Raw genomic sequence first — 18,405 nt, forward strand, 5'->3', positions numbered from 1 at the left:
AGCCTTTGTGCCCGGCCTCTGTGCAGTTTAAATAGGGGCATCGGGCCTTATCCAGAAGGTGCTGCTTGAGCAAAGTCTTGAAGTGGGCAAGGGGGGAGCCCAGGGACAGATGGAGATGGGCATTCCAGAGCAAGGGAGCAGCCAGTGCGGACCCCTGGGGTGTGGGTGCTGTGTGTCTGCAGTATAACAAGGGGGTCGGTGTGGCTGCAGGGTTGACCTCGCTGTGACCATAAGGGTTGGCCCTGCTGTGACCATAAGGAGCATGTGGAGTGGGGAGCGCTGAAGAGCTCCGAGTGGACTTGCTGGAGCAGATGGGTTTTCAAGCAGCCCTGCTGCTTCTGTGTTGAGAATGGACCTCAGTGGGGAGCAGGACAGAGTGGCGGGGCGGAGGAGGGAGCCCATCCAGAGAAGCGGTGACACAGCCTGGACATGGGGACAGTGGCAGAAGGTGGCAGAAGTACCCAGAATCTGGATCTGTTTTGAAGTTAGAAGTCGGCACGGTGGCGGCTCATACCTGTAATCCCAGCACTTTGCGAGGCTGAGGCAGGAGGATTGCTTGAGTTCAGGAGTTTGAGATCAGCCTGGGCAACACAGTGAGACCCTGTATCTATTTTAAATAAAGAGGGCCGCAGGGCTTGCTGGGATCGGATGTGGGCTACGGGACAAAGAAAGGGCTCAAAGCAGAGCCCCAAGGCTTTGGCCCAGGCAGCTGGAAAGCTGTTGTTTCCATGAGCTGAGACCAGGAAGGGAGCATTGGCCTCAGGGGTCAAGATCTGTCTTCTGTCTTGGATCTGAGCTGTTTCAGATGACTTTGAGACCTCCACATGGAGATGGGGACTGGGTGGAGGATCTAGCAGTCAGGGTTCAGGGAAAGGATCCGGGCTCCACCACACATCTCCCCTACCTCCCTGAGCTAGTTCAGGTCCCTGGGAAGACCTGGGCAGCCTGGGTGGATGTGGTGGGAGAGTGCCCATCTGCTCAAGTCTGCCCTCGCTGTCCCCACACAGCACACGGCGCTCTCTGAGTACCGGCCCATCCTCTCCGAGGAGCACCGCCTGCCGCGCCGCTGCTCCGTGGCGGACAAGAAGCTGGTGCTCATCCCGCTCATCTTCATCTGCCTCCGGGTCTGGAGCACCGTGCGGTTCGTGCTGACCCTCTGTGACTCCCCCGCAGTGCGGACTCCGGTGCTGGTCGTTCTGCATGTAGGTCGTTCTGCCCTCCCTGGGCCTTGTTGTCATCCCTGCCCCCAGAGGAGGCACAGCCTGATTCCTTCCCGCAGCACAGTGGCTGCACCCCAGTGTCGGCCAAGGCACAGCTGCAGGGAGGGAGCTCGGCCCCACTGTGCTGTGCCTTCCTCTCTGCCCGAGACAGGGCCTTGAAGAGAGGAGACAGAGTGGGATCAGTGTGGTCCGGGGTGGGGAGGTGCTCACCAGTGGTCTAGGAGTAGCCCCAGGAGAGTTGACTGCTCCTGGGTCCTTCCCAGCCCAGAAGACCTGGAGCCCTGCTGGAGGCCCACTGCCAAGGTCATCCCAGATCAACCATGGTGGGGAGGATAAGGGGAGGTGCTGGGGTACACAGCACTTCCCAGCCACCCCATGTGTGTGCATGTATGCATGTGTGTGTGTGTGCGCATGTATGCATGTGTGTGTGTGCATGTATGCATGTGTGTGTGTGCATGTATGCATGTGTGTGTGCGTGTATGCATGTGTGTGTGCGTGTATGCATGTGTGTGTGCGTGTATGCATGTGTGTGTGCGTGTATGCATGTGTGTGCGTGTATGCATGTGTGTGTGCATGTATGCATGCGTGCGTGTGCATGTATGCATGTGTGCGTGTGCATGTATGCATGTGTGTGTGCGTGTATGCGTGTGTGTGTATGCATGTGTGTGCATGTATGCATGTGTGTGTGTGCATGTATGCATGTGTGTGCATGTATGCATGTGTGTGTGCATGTATGCATGTGTGTGTGTGCATGTATGCATGTGTGTGCATGTATGCATGTGTGTGTGCATGTATGCATGTGTGTGTGCATGTGTGTGTGTGTTTATCTGTGTGTTTCTCAGCCATTTCTCTTTTTTAGGGGGGGCGCAGGGACAGAATCTGGCTCTGTCACCCAGGTTGGAGTGCGGTGGTGGGATCTTGGCTCACTGCAATTTCCACCTCCTGGGTTCAAGCGATTCTCCTGTGTCAGCCTCCTTGTCGCTGGGACTACGGGTGCACACCACCACGCCCAGCTAATTTTTATATTTTCAGTAGAGACAGGGTTTCACCATGTTGGCCAGGCTGGTCTTCAACTCCTGACCTCAAGTGATCTGCCTGCCTCAGCCTCCCAAAGGGCTGGGATTACAGGCGTGAGCCACCGTGCCCGGCCTCGCCGTTTCTCTTCATTGGAACAATTAAGAGAACATGTGTTTCTGAGACCAACTCCAGCCCCATGCTCACAGCTCCTTTTCTCCTGACAGGGTATCGGGAACACGTTTCAGGGAGGTGCCAACTGCATCATGTTTGTCCTCTGCACCCGCGCCGTCCGAACCCGGCTCTTCTCTCTCTGTTGCTGCTGCTGCTCTTCTCAGCCTCCCACCAAGAGCCCGGCCGGCACTCCCAAGGCTCCCGCGCCCTCCAAGCCAGGAGAATCTCAGGAATTCCAAGGGACCCCAGGGGAACTTCCAAGCACCTGAGCTTTTGTCCTTTCTAGTTCTGTGCATAGGTGCTGCCTTCCTGGGGGTGGACGCTTCTGTGAGTGCCTGCTGCAGGGGCAGAAGTGCGTGTCTGCTGCACCGGAAGCCCAGGGTATTGATGCTCTCGGCTCCACTGGGAGAGCAGTCGCCACCTCAGCTTCTACCTCCCAGATCCTCAGGCAGCAAGTTCCACCTGTACCAGTATCCTGGCGCACTGGGGTGGGCGTTCATCTGCATAAGGGTAGCAGTGAGATTCAGGGAAACCAGTGGTCCATGATTACAGCCACGGTGCCTCCACCCAGTGGACCTTGGTGTCCTGAGGGCCACAAAGCACTGTTTACAATTTGAGGGATCCACACCTGTGCACCTGTCTTCCGTGTGATTAAATAAGCTGTCGGGGGCCCCAGAGATGTGTCCCCATCCAGACATCATGATGTTGAGACATCATGGTCCGGGTGTTGAGATTCTCTGGAGAGCCCAGCTTTCCTTGGAGAGTTTGCTCAACAGCGGAACCAGCTGCCATTCACCAGGTTGAAGGTTCCCCTGAGGTTGCGTGGTGATCACCAGGGGTGAGCCCAGCCCAGCACAGCTGCTTAGGGACAACAGACTCCCTGCGCCTCCTGGCCTCTCCCTCTGTGGACTGCTAACCCTTGCTGTAGCTCGGGTTTGAGTGTCAAGCACAGGCCAGAATCCACACTCCTGCCCCCACCTGTCAATCACTTCAGACACAGGTTCCCTCCTTCCAATTCCAAGGCTGGAACAGGGGCAGGAAGAGGCGTCTCAGGGAACCCGTGAAGACCCCACTGTCTCCCCAGCTCCTTTCTTATAATCCTCTTGTTCTTGGAGAGACCAAAGTGGGTGAGCAGGGAGAGATTCTGGCTTATTTACTTCTTAGTTTAGTTTTTTGTAAGTTAAAGTGGCCGGAGAGATGAGTAATCCAAATACGATTCCTCAGGCTAGGCACAGTGACTCACACCTGTAATCCCAGCACTTTGGGAGGCCGAGGTGGGCAGATCACCTGAGGTCAGGAGTTCGAGACCAACCTGGCCAACATGGTGAAACCCGCTCTCTACTAAAAATACAAAAATTAGCCGGGCTCCGTGATGCGCATCTGTAATCCAGGTACTTGGGAGGCTGAGGCAGGAGAATCGCTTAAATCCGGGAGGTGGAGGTTGCAGTGAGCCAAGACTGCGCCATTGTACTCCAGCCTGGGCAACAAGAGTGAAACTTGGTCTCAGACAAACATTCCTCCCTAAAAGTGAAGGTTTTAAGATTGAGATTCAGCTTTTTGTTTTGTTTTGTTGTGTTTTGTTTTGTTTTTTGAGAAGGAGCCTCATTCTTTCGCCTAGAGCGTGTGTGGTGGTGCGCACCTGTGGTCCCCACTACTCAAGAGGCTGAGGTGGGAGGATCCCTTGAGCCCAGGAGGTTGAGGCTTCAGTGAGCTGGGATGGCACCACTGCCACTCGGCTGTGTCCTGCCTGGGAAACAGCAGGACACTGTCTCTAAAAAAAAAAAATTTAAAAAAAAAAAAGGATTCAAAAGGATTCGGCTGTTTTGGTATTCAGTTGGGGTAAGTGGCGGCATGGATCATGGAGCAATTATTTACATTTAAAAGAAAAGAATTGAAAGAGTAAGCACTTGTATCTCTATTTTTATTCTGTGGCTCTTCCACAAACGCTTTCGTCTTATTTCAGAAAAAGCTTCTCTGTTCAGTCACAGGAGCCATTGGCAAAGTATGGGAAGTGGAGATGCTACCTCCAGGTGCTTGGCGAGAGAAAGTACAGCTTTACCTGTGATAGGTGATTTCCCTTGGAATCCCTCGGAACTGGACAAAGCATGCTTTTCTGAGCTTAGTAAAATGGTTCTGGATCAAAACCAAAGTCACGTTGTGCTGCCGATCCCTGTTTGACTCTCAAAACCAAAATCTGTATCAGGAAGGAATAATCATTTAGCGGACTGAGTCCAAAATGCTGATTTTTGGTTTCCTGTGAAAATGGATTTCTGTTTCTTTTTTTTTTTTTTTTTGAGATGGAGTTTCACTGTTGCCCAGGCTGGAGTGCAGTGGTGTGATTTTGACTCACTGCAACCACCGCCTCCAGGATTCAAGCAATTCTCCTGCCTCTCAATTCCAAGCTGCTGGGATTACAGGCACCTGTCACCATGCTTGGCTAATTTTTTGTGTTTTTAGTAGAGACGGGTTTTCACCATGTTGGTCAGGCTGGTCTCGAACTCCTGACTTTGGGTGATCCACCTCAGCCTCCCAAAGTGCTGGGATTGCAGTCATGAGCCACTGTGCCTGTCCGAGAAAACAGATTTCTTGATGGAAATTAGCGAGACAGACATCCCCTTAGGATTGAAAGAGAGCTCTGGGCTGCTCCAGGGACAGCCACTCGGCAGAGATAGCCTCTGTAAGTGAGTTCTGGACTCCCCCAAAGACATTCCAGCAAATCTCTGGGTATGTCTCTGGTAAAGACCCTCACTTGAGCTTCTAGAAGGGAGCAAAAATTCAGGAATTTGCTTGCGGCAAAAGAGAACATGATTTACAGATAAAAGAGAAAAGACAATACTAGGACACAGAGGAACAGTGTTAGAATGAACCCTCCTCAGCAGGGGCCTCCAGAGCCCTCCCTGCTGTACCCAAGCCAGGGCTGAGACGTGACTCCCCAAACGGGCTGGCCGTGGTCACGAAAGGCCTGTAGAGGGAGCTGAGGGCTCAGAAAACACCTGCTCTGGGTGCCTGGGCTCAAGTTCTCATTCCATTTCTTTGATGCCACTGGCCACTCTATCTGCTTCTGTAAAAACCTCCAAAAAGTTACACATCGGGTATCTAATTCAGCTTCCCCCGCTGCCCACCTGTTGCCACAGATGAATGATCACTGTGAATGGTGGTGACCAGGTGGGCAGGGCAGGGGCTTGTCTGAATGCCTTAGCCCAGGCCTCTGGCCCACCGACCTTTAAAACAGCAATATTGCCTCCTTCTTAGATCCAGTTACCAAGTCAGTCTAGCTGGGTGGGTAGTGCTCAGACAGAAAGACTGGATGGGAAGCAAGTCACATCCTAAAAGTCCAGGAGGAGGCCAGGCACGGTGGCTCACGCCTGTAATCCCAGCACTTTGGGAGACCAAGGTGGGGGATCACCTGAGGTCAGGAGTTCGAGACCAGCCTGGCCAACATGGTGAAACCCTGTTTCTACTAAAAATAAAAATAAAAAAAAAGCCAGATGTGGTTGCGTGTGCATGTAGTGCCAGCTACTTGGGAGGCTGAGGCAGGAGAATTGCTCGAACCCAGGAGGCAGAGGTTGCAGTCAGCCGAGATCGCACCACTGCACTTCAGCCTGGGTGACAGAGTGAGACTCCATCTCAAAAAATAAAACAAGTCGAGGAGGGGCTGTTACTTCTGTTACTTCTTTGTAATGTATTTATTTTTGTGAGGCGGGGTTTTGCTGTCTGGAGCACCACACCCAGGCTGGAATGCAGTGATGCAGTCATGGCTCACTGTAGCCTCCACCTCCCAGGCTCAAGCGATCCTTCCACCTCAGCTCCCCGAGTAGCTGGGACCACAGGGCTGGCTAAATTTTGATTTTTTGTAGAGGCAAGGTTTTGCCATGTTGCCCAGACAGATCTCGAACTCCTGGGCTCAAGAGAAGGGCTGTTATATCTGATCAGGGCAAAAGGGGCTGTGCTCCTTGGACACTTTGCACAGCCCCAGTGGGCTTCTTTCTCCTCTTTTAGTGTGGTTAATGTTTATCTGCCTGCATCCCCAGTCACCCAAGTGTAACCTCAGCCATAACACATTCTACGGCCAGAACAGTGTCCTCAGCTCAGCGTCCCTCTCCCATGCACTTTCTGAAGTTTGGTCTTTTAACCAGGTTTACCAGCTGCTTTCTGCCTCTTTGTGCTTTTGAGGTTTTTTTGGTTTATTTGTTTTGTTTTTAAATAAAGATTATTATTTGACCCAGGCTGAAGGTACAAACAGAACTCTTCACGTGTCCACAGCAAGAAAAATTGTTTTTACAAACTTCTAGTCGTGGCATCAAAAGTGTGAGTTTTTGCATCTGCAGAATTGTAATACAAGCCCTGATGGGGTGGAAGCTGAAGTCTTGCTGTTTTAAATTAAATAAATAAATTATTTTTCTCCTATATGTTCGGTAAACTGATTGCCTGCTGCTGTGTTGTGCAGGGCGGGGAGGGGGCGGTTGCTGCACAGGTGGCTCACATTGGCCTGTGTTGCTGCGGTTCCAGAGCCTACCATGAGGCTGAGATCTGGAGAAGACAGCTCTGCCCTTCTCTCTTGGCAAATGTAGCTAAAGAGGCAACTGCCCTGTTGGCATAGACAGCTTCCCCTGAGTTTGCCTAATAAACACCATGGGGGTGGAGAGATAGGGAGAGGGTGTTAGAATACAGATTCCTGGGCTCTGTCCACAAAGTTGGTGCTTACCAGGGGAGTGAAAGGCACTCCTATAGCAGGGCCCTAGTGTAACCGCCCAGTGGGTTCCCCTTGCCTGCTGCCTACATAGAGCCGATGAGGGTCAACAGGTCCAAGCACCTGTGACTTGGGGCTGAACTTGAATAAGAGAGATGCTCCAGGGCTGAGCTGCCAACCCCTTCACGCTTCATGCATAGTTGTGTCACGCACGTGGCGACCCACTGCAGCTGCAGCTGCAGGCTTCCTGGTGGTCAGGGACTGCTGGGACACCAGGGGCTCTTCTTGGAAGGGAGCAGCCTTCCAAACACATCTATCAGAGGTGGCTGCCTTGCTTTGTGACTTGCAGGTCTGCACTGGCCATGCAGCCCCACCTTGCGGTCGTATTTTTCTTTAAACTGCTCCACCTGGGGAATTTTGCTGCCAAAAGCTCCTAAACTTCCTTCCACTTTCTGGATTTTGTGCAGTTAAAACTGCATTGAGGAGAATGGCTTGAACCCGGGAGGCAGAGATTGCAGTGAGCTGAGATCATGTCACTGCAGTCCAGCCTGGGTGACAGAGCAAGACTCCAGCTCAAAAAACAAAACAACAACAACAACAACAACAAAAACTGCATTGAATAGCCCCTAGAAGTGGCATCTTGAATTTGGTTAGTAAGGTACAATATTAAGGTACAATATACACAAACTTAAGTAATGCTAGAATGGCAGTGCCTGGTCCTGCGTCTTCGAGGCGACCATCCTGAGGTTTGTTAACTATTCTCTCCTGTCTTTGCCTTTGTGTCTCTAAACTTGATGCTATGTGCTTATCTGGGAGAAAATGGAAGCATCCCCTCCCAGCCCTCTCCTGTGACCCTCCCCTCATTAACCGCCATGTGCCTTTCCCTTTCCATCTGTCTCCCCTCAGTGACCTTTTGTCACCTTTCCCCTGACCTCTTTCCCAGAGTTCTCTTCGCCTTCCTCACCCCAGCAAACGCAGCATGCGTTCAGAATCCAGGCTCCATGTTCCACCCTGTTCCCTCTTGCCTGGCCTCCTGCTTCTGCCGTACGCAGCCCACACTCCACAGGGTCACCTCCTTCTGCTCCCATAGCCTTCTAAGCGGGTCTTTGGGATGCCACAGTCTCTGCAGAGATCATAAGTTCCAGGGACCACTCTACCAAGCCTTTTCCCCAGAGCCGGCCAGGCTCCTGGCACAGAGTCAGGCTGTATCCAAGGGTCAGCTCAGCACACAGCTGAGGCTTAGGCCTTGCACATCGGAGAAGCTATAGCAGGGAAGCTTTGGGGGAAAGGTGGACCACTTTCTGAATGAAGCACGTGGGTCTAGAAACAATTACTCACTTGTTGGAGGAGAGTCCAGAATCCAGGCTCCATGAGGAAAAGGATTTGCCGGATGTGGTGGGGTCAGGACACTGTCGCTAGCTAATAGCTGGCATTTCCTGAGGGCTTACCCTGTGCCAGGCCAGATATGAAGTTGCCCTTCTGTGGACAGGATCCTGGAACCTGCACGGGTCACAGGCCCATGGAGTTGGCACTGCCTGTACACAAGACCAAGGTGGTGCTTACCAGGGGAGTGAAAGGCACTGCTATTGCAGGGTCCTAGTGTAACCACCCAGTGGGTTCACCTTGCCTGCTGCCTAGACAGAGCCAATTTTTCAAGACAGGGGAATTGCAATAGAGAAAGAGTAGTTCACATACAGCCAGCTGTGTGGGAGACCGGAGTTTTATTATTATTCCAATTGGTCTCCCCAAGCATTTGGGGATCGAGTTTTTAAAGACAATTTGGTGGGTGGGGAGGGTCCAGTGAGTCAGGAGTGCTGATTGGCTGGGTCAGAGATGAAATCATAGGGAATCAAAGCTATCCTCTTGTGCTGAGTCAGTTCCTGGGTGGGGGCCACAAGATGAGATGAGCCAGTTTATCGATCTGGGTGGTGCCAGCTGATCCATCAGGTGTGGGGTCTGCAAATATCTCAGGCACTGACCTTAGGTTTTACAACAGTGATGTTATGCCTAGGAGCAATTTGGGGAGGGTCAGAATCTTGAATCCTCAGCTGCATTACTGCTCAACCATAATTTCTAATCTTTTGGCTAACAAGAAGGGGGTCTACCTTGAGAAAAGGGCTGTTATCTTCTTTTTTCTAAACTATAAACTGTAAGTTCCTCCCCAGGTTAGTTCAAAGCCCATGCCCAGGAATGAACAAGAACAGCTTGGAGGTCAGAAGGGAAGATGGAGTTGGTTAGGTCAGATCTCTTTCACCATCTCAGTCATAATTTTGCAGTGGCGGTTTCACTAGCAGGGTCTCAGAGTAGGAGAGAACAACATTGGGATATTTATTCTTTTTTGTTTGTTTGTTTGTTTTTTGAGACAGAGTCTCGCTCGGTCGTCCAGGCTGGAGTACAGTGGCACAATCTCGGCTCATCACAACCTCCAACTCCCAGGTTCAAGCAATTCTCCTGCCTCAGCCTCCTCAGTAGCTGGGATTACAGGCATGTGCCACCACACCTGGCTAATTTTTGTATTTTTAGTAGAGACAGGGTTCAAACATGTTGGCCAGGCTGGTTTTGAACTGCTCACCTTGTGATCCACCTGCCTCTGCCTCCCAAAGTGCTGGGATTACAGGTGTAAGCCACCACACCCAGTCCATATTTTTGAAGATCAAAACATGTAGTTTCAGATGAGTCTTTCAGCCTCCTTGGAATTAGCAAGTCATGATGTAATCCTTTCACATATGTGAACACAGCATGATGAGGATTTGCTGGTGGTGAGTTGAATGAGTTTTGAGTCTAAGCTATCATTGGATGCTTTTTATTGAAGAGCTGATGAATCTTTCCAGGAAGTTCCTGGAGTGAACCATAAAGTTATTTGCAGCATTTGTCTTGCAGGACAAGAATCTCCTGGGCATAGTGAAATGATATTGATGAAGGCATCTGTGTGTTTATTAAGTCATCTTATGGTAGACAAGCCAAGGGGATGGCTTTGAATCTCCAAGGAAAGGAGAAGCAGGTGGGTCCCAGTGACCAGGTTTGTGAACGACAAGACTCTGGAAAGAGAGAGACTGGGTTCCAACTATGGCTCCGTTGTTTATTATACTTGATCTTGGCCAGAAGGCTGATAAGTGGACTCCGTCATTTCTCCTTTTTTGGGGGAGTGGGGAATGGAGTCTTGCTCTGTCACCCAGGCTGGAGTGCAATGGTATGATCTTGGCCTACTGCAACCTTCACCTCCTGGGTTCAAGCGATTCTCCTGCCCCAGCCTCCCATGTAACTGAGACTGCAGGCACGTGCCACCATGCCCAGCTAATTTTTGTATTTTTAGTAGAGATGGGGTTTTGCCATGTTGGCCAGGCTGTTCTTGAACTCTTGACCTCAGGTGATCCGCCTGCCTCAGCCTCCCAAAGTGTTAGGATTACAGGCATGAGCCACTGCACTGGCCCATTATTTATCCTTGTATTACTCTGAGAAAATGTTGACATCACTCAGCTGCAGGTTCATCTAAAATTGGGTGATATTGAGGCTTAAATGAGATCCAGTGCTTCTAAAACTGCCTTTGCAAAAATTATGACAGTGAGAGAAATCTGACATCGTTGATTCTGTCTTGCTTCTAAACTCCAGGCTGCCCTTGGTCATTCCTGAGTATGGGCCAAGCTAACTTTGGGAGAAATTTAGTTTAGAGCTTAACGTTAAGGCAAGGATGGTAATAGCCCTTCTCAAAACTAAACCACCTCTGTAAAACTAATGAAAGGCCACAAGGTTAGGATTATGAGAGGGGCCTGAATTCTGCTAAGATGTAGGCACAGGTAAATGATTACCAGCCATTTTTCCAGAAGTCACAAGATTTATAACTTCCCCAATTACTCCCATAAGTAACATCACTATTGTAGAACCTAAGATCCACTTTTTGAGATGTCTGAGACTTATATTTCTGATGATGGCTAACTCTACCTGGACTCATGACTCAACCCATCCTGTGGCCCCACCCAGAGGAGGACTCAGCACTGTAAGACTTAAAGAAAGAAGAAAGAAACACAAAATGTGGCTTGACAGTTAAGGACAGGTTTATTTTAGAGAAAACAAACCTGAGAGGGGCTTCTGGATGAGTTAGGTCAGAGAGCCCTTCTCTCTTACAGACTAAGGATATTTAAGGGTTTTGGAAGGTGGGTGAGCTTCTCATAGGTTTGGTATGTTTCTATGTGAGGGAAAGTTTATTGTGGGGTTGGAATGTCTCTGGTCAGAGGGGAGCCTATCTCGGGGTTGGCATGTTTCTGGTCAGAGAGGGGTTTATCTTAGCAATGGAATGTTTCTGGTTATGCTGACATCAGCCATTAGGCTGATGTTTTGGGGCTGGATTTAGGCAGTTTTTCATTCATCAACAGGAACATAGGATGGTGGTGTTTGTTCAAGATGGCGATGCTCCTGCTCTGTCAATCCAGTCCCTATAATTATAAAAAGGATGAGGGGTGGTGTGTTCTTTCTGGCTACTTCCTGCTGAGGGCTGGGGGATGGGGGACAGAGAGTTCTTTGATTTCGGATTGATTACAGGAGTAACTCTGTTCGTAGATGTTTTTGGGTAATTGGCTGTGAGATTGCCATGATCCTGTTGGTTAAAAAATCTTTGAAAAAGGTTAATTAAACAGGGTAAGAACGTTAGTCCTAGGCATATTATTAGGAGACGGCCCAGGAATGGGATGACCCATGTTAGGATTTTGTGTTTAAACCAAGAATTTACTTGGCTGTCTTGGTATTCTCTTAGCTTTTTAGCCCTTTCTTTAAGTTTTCTTTAGCAGCGTCTCTTACTAGGCCCGACTGGTTGAGACAGAAGTAACATTCTTCACCCAGTGAGAGGCAGAGGCCCCAGTTTTCAGCCGTTATAAGATTTAATCCTCGTCTATTTTGGAGGACTACTTCAACCAAGGAGTCTAATTGGTCTTGGACTCATGTAAGGCTTTGGGCCATATCTTCTAATGAATCCTGCAGTTTTGTTGACAGAGCTTTAAAGTATGTTAAGGAGGTGGCTAATCCTCCTGCTCCCAACCCAGTGGCCCAGAGGTTATACCCAAGGCAGCCATTAAAGGAATGACTTGGATGGCCCTCCTTTTTCTAACATACTAGATGGATGGGATGGGTAAAGGCTGATTAGTAGGAACTAGGCCAATGGGGGGAGAAATAAAAACTAGGGTAAAGGTTCCCGTTCAGTCGGTGGGGAGACAAAGATATGTGTTGGTGCTACACAAAAAGAATAAGCCTTTGTCATAAATATAGGCAAAGATATGGAAAGAAAATAAGTGAATTAAAGGTGGGATATTTTTTCTTTCCTGTGGTTCTTTACTCCAGGTGGACAAGGAGGAGGCCACGGAGACACACCTACTATAGTAGACATATAGGAGGAGTACAGGAGGAGGGTTTTTTTTTGTTTTTGTTTTTTGAGACAGAGTTTCACTCTTGTTGCCCAGGCTGGAGGGCAATGGCGTGATCTTGGCTCACCGCAACCTCTGCTTGCCGGGTTCAAGTGATTCTCCTGCCTCAGCCTCCCGAGTAGCTGGGATTACAGACACACACCATCATGTCCAGCTAATTTTGTATTTTTTGTAGAGATGGGGTTTCTCCATGTTGGTTAGGCTGGTCTTGAACTCCCGACCTCAGGTGATCCACCCGCCTCGGCCTCCCAAAGTGCTGGGATTACAGGCGTGACCCACCGTGCCCGTCCAGAGGAGTTTTTTTTTTACACATTTAATCCGGTCAGATGTTGCACCATTGATATTGAGCCACAGAAAAAGGTGGGCACTAGGGGAAGCAGAGGTTAGGCCAGGGGAGAGGCTGTAAAACAAGCCATTGCAGGAATGCTCCGTTTGCTTCAGGCAGTACTTAGTAGCCAACCCGGTTAATTTGATGGTCAGAGGGGTGCTTAACAATGATAATGTGGCTGCATTGGTCAGACGTTAAGGACCCTACAGGGAAACTTCCCCCAGAGGCTGAAAAGCAAAGTGAGTCTTGTTGTAAAAGGGGGTGTGTTCAGTTATGGGCCTTCAATGTGAGGGCCTTGGGGCTTCAGGGGTGATAGGGAGTTGTAATAGGTTTGAAATAATTTGTTGGTGTGATCTGCCCTGGAAATGGGATAATTGCCGACCAGCATGTCAGCTTTTTCCAAAAAGGAAGCTCCATTTGGAGTTGATAGATTAGGGTTATGTTTCTTGTTAAAAGGTCATGAAGGGATGTAGGAAGGGCTGTGTAAGCTGAGGAAGACAGTAGTAAGCACATCCGGACTCCGAAGCAAAGGAATAGTTAGTTTGCTGCAAGAGAGATTGTGTCAGGTTTATAGCACATTCTACTTTGAGCAGTGGGGAGTGGTTGTATTGGTGAGGTTGATGTGATCAGGAAATTTATATTGAAAGAAACAAGTAGGCCAGGTGCAGTGGCTCACGCCTGTAATCCCAGCACTTTGGGAGGCCGAGGTGAGTGGATCACGAGGTCAGGAGATCGAGACCATACTGGCTAACACAGTGAAACCCTGTCTCTACTTAAAATACAAAAAATACAAAATACAAAAAATTAGCCGGGCGTGGTGACAGGTGCCTGTAGTCCCAGCTTCTCGGGAGGCTGAGGCAGGAGAATGACGTGAACCTGGGAGGCGGAGCTTGCAGTAAGCTGAGATCACACCACTGCACTTCAGCCTGGGGGACAGAGTGAGACTCCGTCTCAAAAAAAAAGAAAAAAGAAAAAAAAAGAAAAGAAGAGAAAAGAAAAGAAAAGAAACAAGCAAAAAGAGAAAAAAGTTACTTGGGTGGGAGTAAAGTGCCGGAAAGCTCCTTGAAGCCATAGGTCCCACAGAACAGTGAGGAGCTGATCAGGATGTACAATGGGAGTTTCGTAAGGGTACCACTGAAGGTCTGTAGTAAGGCTGGTTAGGAAGTGATGGAAGTTTGGGAGAGAAAGAGACATAAGCGGCTTATGTGGACTCCTCCTCCTTTTCCTCCGGGATTTGGGTGAGGCGAACGGAAGTCGGTCTCATGGAGCTACAAGAGAAGGCTGAAGAGGTTTTAGATTTGGTTGTTTGGGTATGTGGTGAAGGGAAGTCTGTTTTCTTGAGAGAAGTGAAATGAAACCAGTTGGGGAGTCCCTGGAGGTTTGATGATGTGGGTGTAGTAAGGATGATTTAATAAGGTCCCTTCCATTTAGGTGTGAAGTGGAGATTGGGGGTAGGGCTGAGATCTTTTACTAGAACCCAATCTCCTAGCTGTAGGAAGGGATTAGAGGAGTTGGTGATGGGTTGTGGCAGGTATTTGTCAGCATATTCCCAATGAAATGGTGGCTGGTATGCAGAAGAGGGGAAACGAGAGGGGTTGGTAGAGGTGGGGCTTGACCCTGACGTGCAGCAGAAGGGGCAGTGGTCTCCTATACATGAATTCAAAGGGTCTGAGCATTAGAGGCTTACATGGGAGCGCTCAACTTTTTAGAAGGGCTAAACGCAAAAGTGTAACCCAGTCTTTATGTGTCTGGAATGAGTACCTGGTAAGGGTGTTTTTTAGAATGCCATTCATTTTCTCAACCTTTCCTGAAGACTGAGGTCGATAGGGGATGCGTAGCTTCCAGGTGATTTGTAGGGATGCTGCAAGTGTTTGAGTAATTTGAGATATGGATTCAGGACCATTATCAGGTTGAAAAGAAAGAGGCACCCTGAACCCGGGGATGATTTCTGTTATTAATTTGGAGGCGACAGTAGAAGCTTGTTTGTTGTGGGAAAGGCCTCAACCCGTCCCGAAAAGGTGTCAACCAGAACTAAAAGAAATTGAACCCTTTTTGCTGGGGGCGTATGGGTAAAATCAATTTGCCAATCTTGTCTTGGAAGGTGTCCCCTGGCTTGGTGGGTTGGGAAAGAAGGGACTTTAGTATTGGAGTGGGGTGAAGCTTTTTGTTCAATAGAGCATTGATGGGAAATGGCTTTTAACTCTTCCTTTATATCTGGGGTTAAAGTATACGGAAACTTAAGAAATGGTGTAGGGAGGAATGGCTAGTGTGGAAGAGGTTGTGAATGTCCCATAGAAGAGTTGTTTATTCAGGGTCAGGTAGGACTAATTTGTTTTGTAGGAACCAGTATGGGGGGTTTGAATTTTGCCCCTGCCATGATTAGTTGTTGTGTTTGGTGTTCTGGATAAAAAGAGGGGATATGTTGTATGAGGGGAAATAGATACTGGGGAATTAGGTGATTGATTGAGGCATGTTTTACCCAAGTCAGTCTCATAGTTCCCTAAAGAAATATGGCTTTTGTCTGATTGATGTCTGTTGCAATGGATAACTGCAACCTTTCCTGGAAGTAGAGCTGCCGTTAATAGATGATGGATGGATTTTCCATTAATGATAGGGGTTCCCTGAGCCGTGAGATAGCCCCACTCACTCCAAATTTGAGCATTGGAATGAATGTTATAGGCAAATTTAGAATCGATGTATATATTAACCTGTGTGTTTTTTGCTAGAGCTAGTTCTCTTATTAGGGCAACTAGTTCTGCTTGTTGGGAGGATATGCCCAAAGGCAAGGGAGCAGCCTCTGTGACTTTTCTAGGTGGGAGAAAGTGGATATTACCATGATACCCTTCAATAATGGCATATCATGCTTTGAAGGGAGGGTTTTTTGATGCACTCCCATCTATAAACCAATCTGGGGCTCCTTTTATGTGAGTGGAAGTAAGGTGGTAAACATGGTGAGAAAACTTTCAATTAGATTAGAGCATGAGTGTTGGCCGGGGTTTTAAATTGGCGTTGAAGGTAAGAGTGGTGGGATTGGCAGGGGGTATCATGAAGAGAGATAGAGGGTTGAAGGAGAGTTGAATACAGGGCTTGCACATGAGAGGATGAGATGGAGGTGAGCGCCTTATGGCTGACCATATCTTGTAGACTGTGAGAAGGAGGAAATACCTGAAGAGGTTCATAGAACATGAGCTTTTGTGCCTAATTATTGAAGCTCTGGCCAAAAATTTTAAGCAAAGGGGCCTTTTATAAGCTTTTTTTTTTTTTTTTTTTTTTGAGACGGAGTCTCGCTCTAGCCCGGGCTGGAGTGCAGTGGCCGGATCTCAGCTCACTGCAAGCTCCGCCTCCCGGGTTTACGCCATTCTCCTGCCTCAGCCTCCGGAGTAGCTGGGACTACAGGCGCCCGCCACCTCGCCCGGCTAGTTTTTTGTATTTTTTAGTAGAGACGGGGTTTCACCGTGTTAGCCAGGATGGTCTCGATCTCCTGACCTCGTGATCCGCCCGTCTCGGCCTCCCAAAGTGCTGGGATTACAGGCTTGAGCCACCGCGCCCGGCTGTAAGCTTTTATAAATGGGGTCTAGTTGTTTGAAAAATATGCCACTGGTTGGAGGGAGTTTCCCATGGGTTGGGCTAGTAGTCTGAGGGCCTGATTGTGAGAACTCTGTAAATATAGATGAAAAGGTCTTAGGGGGCTTGGAAGGCCTAAAGCGGCCTGTAATAAGGCACATTTTAGGTGCAAGAAATCATGATAAAAGGTCTGGGGTGGGAGTGAGTAGTTGGTCAAGATTTCCTTTATTGTGTTAATAAAGGGGTTTAGCGATAATGGCAAAATTTGCTATCCATATTCAGAAATAGCCCACTAATCCGAAGAAGGAAAGTAAGTCCCTTTTTGTTTTAGGAAATGGGATTTGTTGAACACGTTGCTTTCGTGCTGATGGAATTTCCTGGGTATTTGGCGTTATGATTAGTCCTAGGTATGAAATTTTTGGAGATGTTAATTGGACCTTTCTTTTGGACACCCAGTACCTACATTCAGCCAAAAAATTTAAAAGCTTGGTGGTATGTTGAATACAATATTTTAGGGAAGGGCTGCAAAGGAGTAAATCATCCGCATATTGAAGCAAAATGCTATGTTGTAGAGGTAGTTGGGAGAGGTCTAACTTAAGGGCCTGACCGAAATAGTGAGAGCTGTCCCTAAGCACCTGGGGGAGGACAGTCCAGGTGAGTTGTTGGGAGCAGCCTGTGTCAGGATCAGTCCAAGTGAAAGCAAAAAGATTTTGAGAGCAGGGATGTAGAGGGATAGTAAAAGAAAAAGGCATCTTTAAGGCTTAATACAGAGAAGTGGCTAGTGTTGGGAGGAATTCATGATAGGACGGTGTAGGGGTTTGGGACAACAGGATGAACAGAAACAACAGCGGAGGTGATTTGTCATAAATCCTGAACCAGTCTATAGGAGCCATCCCATTTTTTACTGGGAGAATAGGATTATTGTGGGGAGAATGGGTGGCGATTAAAATACTGGCAGCCAAAAGTTGGGAGATGATGGGCTTGAGTCCCCGTAGCCCATTCAGGATTGAGGGGATATTGTGGGACCACTATACAGTGCTTAGGATTCTACAGTGGAATTTGGATTAGAGAATGGTGGGTAGTTACTATGGAGAAGTCAGTGTCCATACTATGGGGTTTACTTGGCTGAGGAATTTGGGATTCAAGTCTGTTTGATGTTGAATGTCTGAGGAGGAGTTCTGTTCTTGACATAATAATAAATAAGAGTGGCTTTGGTGTAGGGCCGATAAATGAATGATTCCCCCTAGTTTGTGTAGAATGTCCCTTCTTAATAAAGGAGTGGGACAGTGAGGAATGACCAAAAAAGAGTAAGTGAGGGTGACTCACTGAAATGAGCAGTATAGTGGCAGTGTTTGGTTTCTTGTATGCCCTTCATGCCAACAGAAACGAATGAATGTTCTAATGGGTCTTCATATTCAGTTAATACTGATAGGCTCACCCTAGTATCCAAAAGAAAGGAAATAATCTTAATGGATACCGTCCAAATTACCCTGGGTTCCACGGACTCACTAGATGTGGGGGTGAAGAATCCTGGGTACCCTCAGTCCTCCATGGGCAGCACCAGCAGTGAAGAGATTTCCTCCTGTGATGGTCAGGGGGCTTCATTATGAGCAGCACCCAAACAGGGAGGGTGTTCCCGTTGTGGGTAGTCCATTTTCCAGTGTCCCCAAAGACCGCAAGTTGGGCACAGTTTGGTGGACAGCCGGGAGTTAGGACAAGCCTTTGGCCAGCGTCCAGGATTGCCACATCGGAAACAGACTCCCAGAGAGGTGGGGGAGTTTTCTTTTGGGTTGTTGGGAGGCTTTTGTGTAATTGACTTTTGGACAGCAGGGGCAAGCATCTGGTATTTTAAACAGAGATGCTTGTCTTTTTAAATTTTTTGTTCCTCATCTCTGTTGTTAAAGACATGGAAGGCCACATTTAGGAGGTCCCACCAAGATGTCTGGAGACCCTCCTCTAATTTTTGTAATTTTTTCTGGATATCTGGGGTGGATAGGGAAATAA

General features: G+C 48.6%; 1 protein-coding gene across 1 annotated transcript in view; it reads left to right on the forward strand.

Moving 5' to 3' along the window:
- The window catches only part of GPR157 (G protein-coupled receptor 157), a 28,946-nt gene extending 22,131 nt beyond the window's left edge, over positions 1-6,815 (forward strand). Inside the window, exons 3-4 of the mRNA XM_033228477.1 lie at positions 1,008-1,202; positions 2,462-6,815. Of these exons, the coding sequence (XP_033084368.1) occupies positions 1,008-1,202; positions 2,462-2,677 (411 nt within the window). The 3' untranslated portion in view covers positions 2,678-6,815. The remainder of the gene's footprint in view (positions 1-1,007; positions 1,203-2,461) is intronic.
- Positions 6,816-18,405: the final 11,590 nt, after the last annotated feature.

This window comes from Trachypithecus francoisi, unplaced genomic scaffold, assembly GCF_009764315.1.
Source record: "Trachypithecus francoisi isolate TF-2019V2 unplaced genomic scaffold, Tfra_2.0 Lachesis_group12, whole genome shotgun sequence".
NCBI classification, from domain to species: domain Eukaryota; kingdom Metazoa; phylum Chordata; class Mammalia; order Primates; family Cercopithecidae; genus Trachypithecus; species Trachypithecus francoisi.